Source organism: Diabrotica undecimpunctata, chromosome 1 (assembly GCF_040954645.1).
Source record: "Diabrotica undecimpunctata isolate CICGRU chromosome 1, icDiaUnde3, whole genome shotgun sequence".
NCBI classification, from domain to species: Eukaryota; Metazoa; Arthropoda; class Insecta; order Coleoptera; family Chrysomelidae; genus Diabrotica; species Diabrotica undecimpunctata.
This window is the reverse complement of record NC_092803.1, coordinates 2253242-2265698: the sequence shown is the minus strand read 5'-3', so window position 1 is coordinate 2265698 and position 12457 is coordinate 2253242. Positions and strand designations below refer to the sequence as shown.

At 34.4% G+C, this 12457-nt stretch overlaps 1 protein-coding gene across 2 annotated transcripts; it reads left to right on the top strand.

The window, feature by feature from the left end:
- Positions 1–5321: 5321 nt before the first annotated feature.
- On the top strand, positions 5322–11271 carry LOC140443729 (uncharacterized). Of its 2 annotated transcripts, none has more exons than XM_072535131.1 (3): positions 5322–5707; positions 5768–5887; positions 9640–11271. In XM_072535131.1, exons 1-3 carry the CDS (start codon positions 5590–5592, stop codon positions 10689–10691), a joined length of 1290 nt encoding a protein of 429 aa, XP_072391232.1. In that variant the 5' UTR covers positions 5322–5589; the 3' UTR covers positions 10692–11271. The 2 variants fall into 2 exon arrangements, with proteins under 2 accessions (XP_072391232.1, XP_072391223.1); XM_072535122.1 differs by having other exon boundaries at positions 5765–5887.
- The last annotated feature ends 1186 nt before the right edge of the window (positions 11272–12457 follow it).

Below are 12457 nucleotides of genomic sequence, written 5' to 3'. Positions count from 1 at the left end.
TGTAATTCTAACTGTTTTTTATACAATTTGTAATAAATTATAAAATATTTTTGTACTACTAATTAGATTTAAATTCGCATTGGGAACAAAGAAAGTTGGTTAACCTATAACTTTGCTGTAAGCGGTATACAGTGGTGGGAGGTATACAGTGGTGGGGGTATAATCTGGTGTATAATTAGTGGGGTGTACAAAATGGTGGAATGAGAGTTCTGGCCGCACAACCCTACCACTTTGTGTACCCCCCCACTCCTACCCTGTATACCCCCTACCCCTACAAAATGGTGGGAGGTATACGGTGGTGGGGGGTATACAGTGGTGGGGTATAATGTAGTGGAGTATACAAAATGGTGGAATGAGAGTTCTGGCCGCCACTCCCCCACCCCTTTGTGCACCACCCACTCCTAACGTGTATACCCCCCACTTTTGTATAATTAGGGTAGGGGTTGTGCGGCCAGAACTCTAATTTGCCCTTTACTCACATTTATCGTAACATTGCCACCTTCTTAAAAGATGGTTTCTCCTGGAACCTTGTCTGGACTTAAACTGGAACGGTATGCTGGTATCGGCAACTAGACCCTTTTTTACAACTTCCAGTTGTATAAAAATATCAAGGGACGGTTTTCTCTCCGCACCAGTAACTATGCGGATTGCGACAGAGTAACACCTGGACTTCGGTGTCTTTAAAGATCTCCTCCACCATACTTCGGATTACCCTCCAATCTAATTGGCGGCACTCTAACTTTGGCATGTCTAACTTTTGCACGTCGGACTCTAGTACGTGCTCTCTCAATTGAAGTAAGGCTTCCCATACATCTCGGTAGGTAGGTTGGTCACGGGCAGTGTCTTTTGTTACCAGGTAGAAAAGGTAACGTGATGCATCTTGGAGTTTTTGAGGCTTTCCCGGGAGCTGGCACTTGGCATTGAAGTTCTAAAACTCGACCGATCTTCCTTCGAAATACGGATGCACACCCTGGTGGGTCTTTGATACTGGCCGGGATGGTACGGACCAGTGAGTAGTCATCGGGAAGCGCGAGTAGATCTTGCTTACTCGATAGATGACATCGGTGATCTTCTCCATAATGAGGTCTGGGCCTTCCCAAAACTGCTGCAACCTTTTCGCTTCTTGGGATTATAGAGCCAGACTTTGTCGTTCTTCTAAAAGCTCCCCTTTTCGGCTTGCGTATCGCACCGTTTCTTCATTCGGTCGCTAGCTATCTGAAGATGGGAACGGACCAACTCGTGTACATCGTCCATTCTTCTTGGTAATTCGATCACATTCTCTTCACCTGCTACATCTTCTCCAGGTCGACATCCAAACTCTAGCACACTCTAGACTATCACAAGGTAGTCGCATCTCGCGTCCCAATAGGACTCTGGCTGGTGTCTGGCCTGTTGATTCGTTAACAGCAGATGTGTAGGCCATTGCGAAGAATGGAAGATATTGGTCAAAGTCTCGCTGATGATCGCACACCATCTTTGTCAAATACTTGCCAACTGTCTTATTCATCCTTTCTACCATACCATCCGATTGCGGATGATATGCTGTAGTTCTTGTTTTCTTTGTGCCTAGTATACCCCATATTGCTTGGAATATATCGCTTTCGAAGTTCCCTCCTTGGTCACTATGGATCTCCAAAGGCACTCCAAATCGGCTGATATATTCTTTGATCAACTTATCTGCAATGGTGGCTGTCTTCTAGTCTGGAAGTGCGTAAATCTCGACCCACTTAGTGAAGTAATCCATTACTAGCAACATGTACTTGCCTCCATTTTCACTTTCTAAAAATGGCCCAGCAATGTCCAAAGCTATTCTTTCAAACGGGCTTCCAACATTATATTGTCTCATAGGAGCTCTCCTTTTTCGGTGGATACCCTAAAATTGGTGCTGTGATTAAATGCTTTTTCAAGGTCTCAAAGGCATTCTGTATCCCACCGGTAATCTCTTTCTTCCTCTGTAAGTCGTGTTAATGGCTTAGTGATATCTGCAAACTTCTTAATAAACCTCCGGTAGTAAGTACATAGTCCTAGAAAACTTCTCACTTGATGTTTGTTCGTTGGTACTGGCCATTCCTTAATGGAATCGATTTTTCCCTTATCCACGGCCACTCCTTCTTTACTGACTATATGACCCAGCTAATTGACTTTACCTTGAAATAGCTGGTACTTCTTGGGGTTTAACGTCAATTGGGCAGTTTTAAGTCGATTAAAAACGTTTTCTAAATTCTTCAGATATTCTTCAAATGTCTGCACCAAGACGATTATGTCATCTAGATAAACCAGGCATGTTTTCCAAGATAACCCTCCCAACATATTTTCCATAAGCCTCTCAAATGTCGCAGGAGCATTACAGAGACTAAATGGCATAACGTTGAATTGTCACAATCCAGATCCTGTGGTGAAGGCTGTCTTCTCTTTATCTACTGGGTCCATTTCTACCTGCTAGTATCCAAATCCAAAGTAGAAAACAATTTACTTGCAGCTAATGTGTCTAATGTATCGTCGATCCGAGGCAGAGGATAACTATCTGTCTTGGGACCGTTGTTCAGCAAACGGTAATCCACACAAAACCTCGTCGTTCCGTCTTTCTTCTTAACTAGGACTTCCAGAGAGACCCATGGGCTCGTAGAAGGTTTCTCCGTCTTTCTTCATTTCCTGAATAATTGTTTCAGCTTCTCTTTTCGCCTGTGGTAATCCTCGAGCTGTTTGACGAATTGGCTTAGCATTACCAGTATCAATTTTATGCTTAACAACGGTAGTTCTGCCCGTCTTTCCTCTTTTCGGTCGAAAATATCAAGATACCGCCGAAGAAATTCCTTTAATTTCCTTTTCTCCATCTGATTTAGAGTTTGTCCAGCAACTGCAACCATTTGGTCGAATTTGTCGTTGGAATTATCGGATATGGTCGTCTGATGGATTATGGATATCACAGGTACACAAGTTCCTACTTCTGTCTCTTTCTTGATGGTCACGGGGTAGTCATTGATATTGATAAGTCTCACAGGTATTTCTTTAGCCGAAGTCACCAATTCCTTTCCAATTATGATTCCTTGGCCAACCTCGTCGTCATGGTTCCAAGACTCCATCGTAACAGGTGTCCCTTCGTCCACAATTCCCTGTAACCGCGCTATGATCGTTTCACTTCTCGCAAGTACGACTGTATCTTTTTAACGGCTGCTTGCACAGTGTTGTCATCATGTGGATGAAGAAATACCTCCTCGTTACCAACTTTGATTATCTTATTCTTAAAATCCAATTGGAATCCATGCGTATTCATTACGTCCATTCCTAATATAACGTCCTCTTCGATGTCAGCAACTATAACAGTATAGACGAAATTTTCTGCTCCAATTCCTAATTGTACCTGGATTTCTCCATGAACGTTGGCATTTTCACCTGTAGCGGTCCGAAGTCGCAACTTCGTTGGTAACAGTTTCTTACGGCTGTTTATAACTGTCGGGAGTATAATGGTTCTGGTCGCTCCGATATCCACCAACAACGTATGCCTCTTACCATTTATTTCTCCATCTACATATACACTATCTTCACAACATTTCAAAGAAGCTACTAGTATGAGAGGGTCTTTGGAAAAGTTCCGGGTCGAAGCTGCCCCCTAAGGCCAACTCGTTCTAGTTTTCCTGATGATGAGTTTATTGATTTTATGGTCTTCCTTTTCCTGCATGTAATACTTTTCATTATATTAACGAGCTGGTCAAGCTTTATCTCCTTCCTCTTTTACAGTCCTAACTTTACTGTTTCCTCCATAGGCCTGCGTAGCTGACTCGTATTCGAGGGTGGCGGATAAGATATCAACCAGCGTCTTGTGATGAGCTAATCGCAGTGTTCTCTGCATGTTCATGGCCATATCGCATATTTAACCTCTTCTTAAGTTGTTCGAAATCATCCGTCTCCTCTACGGCTATGGTCTGAAGCACATCTAAGGCATCTCCTCGAAGAGCGATAGTCAGGTTTACAGCTTTTTCTTTTTCAGACCATCCATTCGCTCTTGCAGCTGATTCAAACTGTTTCATGTAGTTGTCCCATGACGATTTTCCATCGAAAGTTGGGACTTTAACATGAACAGAACCTCCACTTTCTTCAAATTTCGGCCTTGTTTCCAACTTACATTTCGTCTCGTCTTCTTTTGTCTCTACTGTAATTGGATTGTTTCCTCTCTCTGCTGCCCTTGTTTCCTGATTTCCAAAGAGATAGCTGGAAAGCAAAGTTAGCAGAAACTTTGCTTTCCAGAGAAGTAATCTCGTTAGAAACTTTGTTTTCTAAAGAAGCGATGTCGCCGGAAACTTTCGAGGTTTCGCCAGAAACTTTGTTCTCTAATGATGAGATGTCACCAGAAACTTTGGCTACATCAGAAGAAACTTTCGAAATCGACGAGATGACAGCAGCATGTTTGTTTTCAAATATATAAGTTTCCGGGTCCAAACCCTCTTCCTCCAAAGCGTTCTTTAGTCGTTGGACTAAATCAGCCTTTTTTTCTGTAGAAACTAATTCTCTGTCCTCGAGATGTCTTCTTAAATTCGTAACTGTGAGCTCATAAACCGTAGACATTTTCACAATTTATTTAAAATATATCCCACTTTTTCCTCCTACATTTTTAAAGAAAAATAGTCAATTTGGGAAGGAAACTATGAATAATAAAGAAGTGAGCATGGATATACTACTATATCTGATAGTGAGCCTATGTGAAGAAACAACAAAACTAGTAGCAGGCCAACGGCTTCATGTAGAAAAGAGTACAACAGAAACATGTCAGAGAAATGGACCTGGCAGAAGGCATACACTGAAAATAAATAGATGGATTAGATTTAAAAATAAAATTATACAAAGAAAAATTTAATAAAAAATAAAAAAAAAATATATGTATATTGATGATCCTTCTGAGGTTTTCCCATAACACAAGAATATTTTATAGTGCGCTCAAACCTCTTCAACTTAAGGAATAAGTCTTAAATATAATAATGTCTTTATTTAGCAATTCATCTTCAAAATTGTCTTCACTTTGATTTTTAAATTGAATAATTTCAACTATATAGCCACTTCCATCGAAATTATCAGAATTTAAAATCAATCTTTGATATATTTAAAGTATTTATTGTAAATTTTGAGAATTTACGTAGTAATATATTAACGAGTAATTACTGTGAAAAACTGGTGAAACTGTGGCAACAGCAGATACTTCAACGTCATAGTCCCTTTCTGTCATTCTTCCAGATAGCACGATTAGTAGCGCCAACAACGTCTGGAATGCGCATTATACTTTGCCTATGAATTTGTACATTCTTTAATCATGCATTCTTTAATTTCTTTTCATTAATATTTAGGTTAGGATTATGTGATATGTGAATATTTCATGTATCTTTTTTTAATTATTATTTTGAACTACAAACAAAATAAGTGTTCGAGTTGCATTTATAGAAACGATTTTCAACTATCGCATAACATTTAGAGATAACAAATATTAGTGATTTGGACCTGTTTAACTTATTGTAAATATAAACAATTAACATAACATGGTGTTATATTCGCATTGATTTTGGTAAAAAAATATATTGTTGTTCCGTTTATTTAATAACTATGGAATTTAAAGTTGAAATTAAGGAAGAGCATGTTGGAAATAATGAAAGACATATAGGAAGTCAGTTATCCACATCAACAGATATTGGAGGTTTAAAAAGTGAAGAAGATAAATCAGGTGAGACAAGTAATGAAAATTAGTTTTAAACAATGTGATGTACTTGGTATTTATTAGCAGTGGTCAAAGGTGGAATTAAGAAAGAATTTTCTGAAGATGACCAAGGATATATAGAGAGTCAATTAACTACATCCCTAGATTGTAAAGACTTGAAGAATGAACTAGATAGAGATAACTCAGGTGAGAGAATATCAATCCAGTTTGCTTGTTACTTATTAAGAGGAATATAAATTTATAGAATTTTAACTGATTTAACATTTAAATTTTGCAATTTTAAATTATCATTGTCAAAATTATGAAGTTTCGATTAAATTTTAAATAAATAATGGGACGATTTTCACATTTGGTCCCATTGAAGATAGCTACAAAGGAGCTGTGAATTAAATTCACAAAACAAATTTTTGACGTTTGACTGTGTTGTCATGTCTTTATAATGTATATGTTGTAGGCTTCAATTACAAATAGAGAAGCTTTCAAAAATACATTTTTATTATATTATTATATGAATTATGCACTTTTTTTTATTTTTTTATATACAACACGAACGAATAAATACTCGTTTCTTCTCATATAAATTGCAGTTAATTATTACAACATTTTTTGGCATTTGCCTTTGATAATAAGCTAATAGATTTGGCAATCCTCAAACCACTAGTTGCCAGATTGTTACAGATGGTCACCAGATATCTGTCGAAAGTACCTGAATACTATTCTTATTATTTTTTAAAAGAATTTCCTTTTTACTGTTAGTTTGTTAACGTTCTACTGGATTTTTATTAATTATAGATCACATGCTATTTTCCAATTTATTAAACAAACATGGCAACACAGTCAAGAACCAACATTTCGTTCTATGAACTTTAATTGACAGCTCAATTATAGCTATCTTCAATGGGACCAAATGTGAAAATCGTCCTAAATAATGTATAACATTTTTAGAAAACCACAAGTTTAAATAAGATCTTAACTAAATAATACAAAAATTTAAATTTCTTGTGTAATGTAAAATTGTAGGTTAGAGTAGGTTATGGTAGCTAGAATATCTAGTAAGATTAGAAGACTAGGTTGGAATGGGAAGGATTTGATTAGGTGAGGGAATGAGTTAAGTTCTATACAATGACTAGGACATATTTGATTCTTTGTGTTAGGTTAGACAAATCAGCAAAGCTAATTTTTTTAGATTCAATGTATTTTTTATAGATTTTTGAAGTTATACTTCTATACTCGCGCTCCACATTGGAAATTTGTATGGGAGTGAATCTGTGAAATCATTACGTATGTAAGATAATGAGTAAGAGAGAGACAGAAGATATATTTTCTCTCTCTTCCTCTCTCGAATATAAAAATGTTCCTTTTGTATATATAATTTAATATTATATATATATATATATATATATATATATATATATATATTATATAAAGATATATATACATATATCATCATCATTTTGGCTTTACAACCCTGTGTGGGTCCTAGCCTCCCCAAAAATTTTTCTCCAGTCGTCCCTATCCATCGCCTTCCTCCGCCAAGCACGTATTTCCATATTTCTCATGTCTTCATCGATGTTATCTAGGAATCTTGTTCTGGGTCTTCCTCTTCTTCTTTGACCAATAGGTCTATCAAGGAGCGTTTTTCTAGCTGGGTCGATTTGCTCCATCCGCATTACATGGCCTACCCACCTCAGACGTCCTATCTTTATGTGTTTTACCATATCTGGTTCCTGGTATATCCTATAGAGTTCGAAGTTGTATCGTCTTCTCCAGACACCATTTTCATTTACCGCTCCATAGATGCGCCTTAGTATTTTTCGTTCGAAACATCCTAACATGTTCTCATTGCTTTTTGTTAAAGTCCAGGTTTCTGAACCATATGTTAGGACTGGGCGTATTATTGTTTTGTAGAGTTTTACTTTTGTATTTCTTGATATAACTATATATACATATATTATACATATAATAAAATATTTATTAATATTATTATTTATGTGATATGTTTTATATTATTTATTAAATGTTCATAATTGTATTAGTCTTTTGTATTTCAAAATAATAATCTCAATAAATCACTGTATGATCCAGAACTGTCAATTTTGAAATTCATTTGTGTCATGTCCTCGGTAGTATAGTAGTCAGTATCCCTGCCTGTCACGCGGGAGACCGGGGTTCGATTCCCAGTCGGGGAGGACTTTTTTATTAATATTATTACATTATTGTCATTTTTAAATACTTATGGATATTGCATTTTAATTTGTATTGTATTATTATATAGAATTATGTTGCACTGTATTGTAGTGTATTTTTTATGTATATTATTGCCATTTTTAAATACTTGTGAATATTGCAGTTTAATTTGTATTGTATTATTATATTAATAACAAAATAAATAATGAATTTTACTGCAGAGTATGTGTAAAAAAATTTTTGCATTCAACTCCTTTCATAGATATATGAAAATAAAAATATACATTTTCATCAAAATATTGATTCAATCCTTCATTGTTAGTAAGTTGTTATTAATTCTGTTTCTCTTTCTGATATGTCTTACCTATAGAATTACATATGAAATGATTGTGCAGATTGACTCCCAAATAAATTTGTAATGGCAAATGCGTGTATAGAAGTGTAACTTCCACCGGCAGTCCCACTGGACTGCCACACCCGTTTTTTGTTACTTATAGCATTGCCATTACAAACATTTTCATAGATGGCATTGTTTTTTCAATAAATCTTATACCTTATCTTCATATGGGTACCCTTTCTTTAGTTTAAACAACTTAATTGCTTTTGGGGTTTCCTGGCATTACATATTACTTTTTTATCTTGGTCCATATTTTGGATTCCTACTTTGTCAATGGGAAAGTTTTTATCTATTTTTGTAAACTACTACTTACTACATGTTTGCAAACAAAACAATAATAATCACTTAGCAACGCTGGGTTTTTGTTAATATGTATTGTCACAAAAACTTGTCTTAATTTCTATTTAAGTACTGTCTGTAAATGTACATTAACTCAGTAGAAATGTCCAAACATGAATGCTATCAATATTAAGAACTTTTCAAACTTCATATTTAACCCATTAATGCCCTAATTTTTTTTTTTCAAATTTCAAAATTTTACTTTTACATAATTATCAGTAACAGTGTTCTAATATGGAAATATTCATGCAATTATTTTATATACTTGCATTTTTGAATTAAAACCTGACCTATTATAAATAGATCATGGGTATTAGTGTTATCAGTGTTATAAATGCAGGTATGTATGTACGAGTTAAAAACAGTTATGAGAATTAGCGTTTGCATCTTGTAAAAATAAGTTCTATGTTCTATGACACTTGTTGTACAAAACAATAAATTTTTAACACAATGCCCTTTTGATGTTTTGGTTTTCTAAGTCCATTATTACTGGTGTTACACCAATTGTTGTTGGAAATATGACTCGTTAATAAATATGTCTTGTCAGTAAACATATAAATTTATTTGCTTCTCTAGCTCCTTTAGTGTTCCTCAGGTATTGCAGCCTTAAATATCTAATTTCATGTTTTTCTATTAACATTTTTCGATTGTCGACTGTTTTTTCCAGCGAAACCCAAGTATACGAAATTCTCTTCTCATACTTTCTGCATAATTCAGTTCGCTTACAAATGTCTGATGAATTTGAATTCAAGGACATCGGAAATATAATGCAACAAAAATTATAATTAAATTTACTTCATCCTAAAATGTCTATGAAAAATGTTTTCTTAAATTTACACAAGTTTTAAGGGTTACAAGCAGGATAAGGGAAACAAAATAAAATTTTAAGTAATCTACAGGACGCTGCGCTGGCCTAAAATATGTTTTATAATAAAAAAATTGTTTTTTTTTATTTAGTTTAAGTATTAAATTGTTACTTACAGGATAAAATTCTATATTTCGGTTTTTGTTTTAGGTGTTCCCCAAGAGAATACATTCAAAATTATGAAAAAATTCAAATGTGAAATTTGTTTTAAGCAGTATTCTCGAATATATGAATTGAAACGCCATTTAAGAATTCACACTGGAGAAAAACCTTACAAGTGTGAAATTTGTTTTAAGCTATTTTCTTATGCATGTACTTTGAAACAACATGTTAGATTACACACAGGAGAAAAACCTTACACATGTGAAATTTGTTTTAAGCAGTTTTCTTACGTAAATAGTGTGACACCTCATACGAGAGTGCATACTGGAGAAACACCTTACAGGTGTGAAATTTGTTTTAAGCAATTTTCTCAGAAAAATAACTTGAAAACACATTTGAGAATGCACACTCAAGAAAAATCTTACAAGTGTGACATTTGTTTTAAGAAGTTTTCTCATGGAAGTACTTTGAAACAACATATTAGATTACACACTGGAGAAAAACCTTATGAGTGTGAAATTTGTTTTAAGCGGTTTTCTCAACTAGGTACAATGAAGCAGCATATTAGATTACATACTGGAGAGAAGCCTTACACATGTGAAATTTGTTTTAAGCGGTTTTCTCACCTAGGTACAATGAAGCAGCATATTAGATTACATACTGGAGAGAAGCCTTACACATGTGAAATTTGTTTTAAGCAATTTTCTCAAGTAAATAGTAAAGCACATCATATGAGACTGCATGGAGAAACACCTTACAAGTGTGAAATTTGTTTTAAGCAATTTACTGCAGCAACTAGTTTGAGCCGACATATGAGATTGCACACTGGAGAAAAACCATACAAGTGTGAAATTTGTTTTAAGCTGTTTTCCCGGGCCAGTAATTTGAAAGAACATATGAGATTGCACACTGGACAAACACTGGGAGTCAACAAGTGTGAAATTTGTTTTAAGCTATTTGCTAGGTTGAGTGGTTTGAAACAACACATGAGATCGCACACTGGAGAAAAACCATACAAGTGTGAAATTTGTTTTAAGCAGTTTTCTCGTAATTCTTATTTGAAAATACATTTGAAAAAACATGCTGTAAAGAATCTTTGAGTATAAAATTTGTTTTAAAAGGCATTTCGTTAATGTATACCATTGCTTTTGCATGTTTAGTTTGGTTTAAGACTAGTTATTTTTATCATTTAAAAATGGAAATTAGCCTAATGATATCTTTGAGTATTGTGGTGAAGCAAAGAGACCATTGGTTGAAGGGAAGCAGTTTTCAAGTGATGAATTCTTAAATTTTAACTTAAATATTTGGAACTGGCTTGTGTATTGATGAATCCAGAATCCTATTTTGTATATACCTGGGAACCCAGAGTATAATGTTTGTCTTACTATCTAATATATGCATTATTTTATATGATGTGTTATGTTTTTAATATGTTAATTTTTATTTTATACTATTTTTTGACATGTAAGTACATACTTTATTGTATATTAACATAAGTTTATTGTAACATAGTTCATTTGATTACATGAAATCAACCTTAACTTGGAGAGTCACCTGTCAGAAAAGATCATAGCACATGATTTGTCTTTAAAAGATTCCATAATAAATCATGAGGAAAAAACCTCACGATACTATCCCAACATGGTAAGTATTTGTATTTCTGTTATTCAAGAAAATAAATTATGTATTCTCAGTATGTTATCTAAGTTTTCCAGTTTAGGAAAGATAAATAGAGAAATATCTTTTGTCGATCTTGAATTGCATTGAGGAACAGAACAATATCGATTTGATTTAAAATACTTGAACGTAGTCACAGTATATTGCTTTATAAAGAATATTCTTTGGCAATATACTGTGACATAGTCATAATGCTGAAATTTACTAAAAAAATTTAATAATTCTATTCAAATCAACAGCTGTCTGGTTTGTTTATAGTAGTTTAAATTTATTCCGCCAGAGGTCAGATACTTTGTGTTCAATCGCGAATTAATCACTTTATGGGAGATCTCATAATTGTTTAATGTACTGTTTGCTGTTGTGGTATTTTTTTTTCTGATATCTCAAATTGGTGATTCATTTTCTCTTCTCCTATATTGATTTTGTGACAAAATTTTCAATGAGTTTAATTAAGAGTTTTCTGTAGTGATCTTGTAGCAATTTTCTCTCACATCGAAAAAGGCTACTTTATGCTAAATACCAAACTGGTTGCATACCTAGTAGTTAGTGTATATGCGAGCAGTCTTAAACGATACCGAAAGGAAGATTACGTTTCGTTGACAGCTGGTTGTAAGCGTATAAGAGAGGAGCGATCACATGGTTTTCGGACAAGTTATGAAGGCAGGAAGGAGGAATGAGAACATGGATTTTATCTTGGTCATATGTGCCACTTATTGGAAAATAAATATTTAATGTCTCATACCGATTGATTTGGGTTATTCGTTAAAACATATTGGCTGATTACGAATAATTCACTATAATATTTACTATTGTCGCTGAAGTACGTTTCGAGAGTGCTAGTAGCGGCTTAATAGTGAGAAATAGATCTATTATTGATCTTATCCTGTTAATTGCGAATTGTCTTACTGAATGAAAGTTCGTTGGAGATTGTTATTACTCCAGAGCCAAGGTAAAAGTTTCCTTGCATTACTTATATCCGTAAACCTACCTTTGAGCAGCAACAGTTAATAAATACTGTTCCATGCCACAAAGAAGTTATTGAGAAACTTTTTTTATACACTTATATTTAGATGTGAGGTCTGTAGCCATAAGATGACTCTTGTGTTAATTTTCTTAGATAATTAAGTATATATTTATAACAAATACTGAAAATCTGATGAACTCATCATCCAGGTTTTAATACGACAGG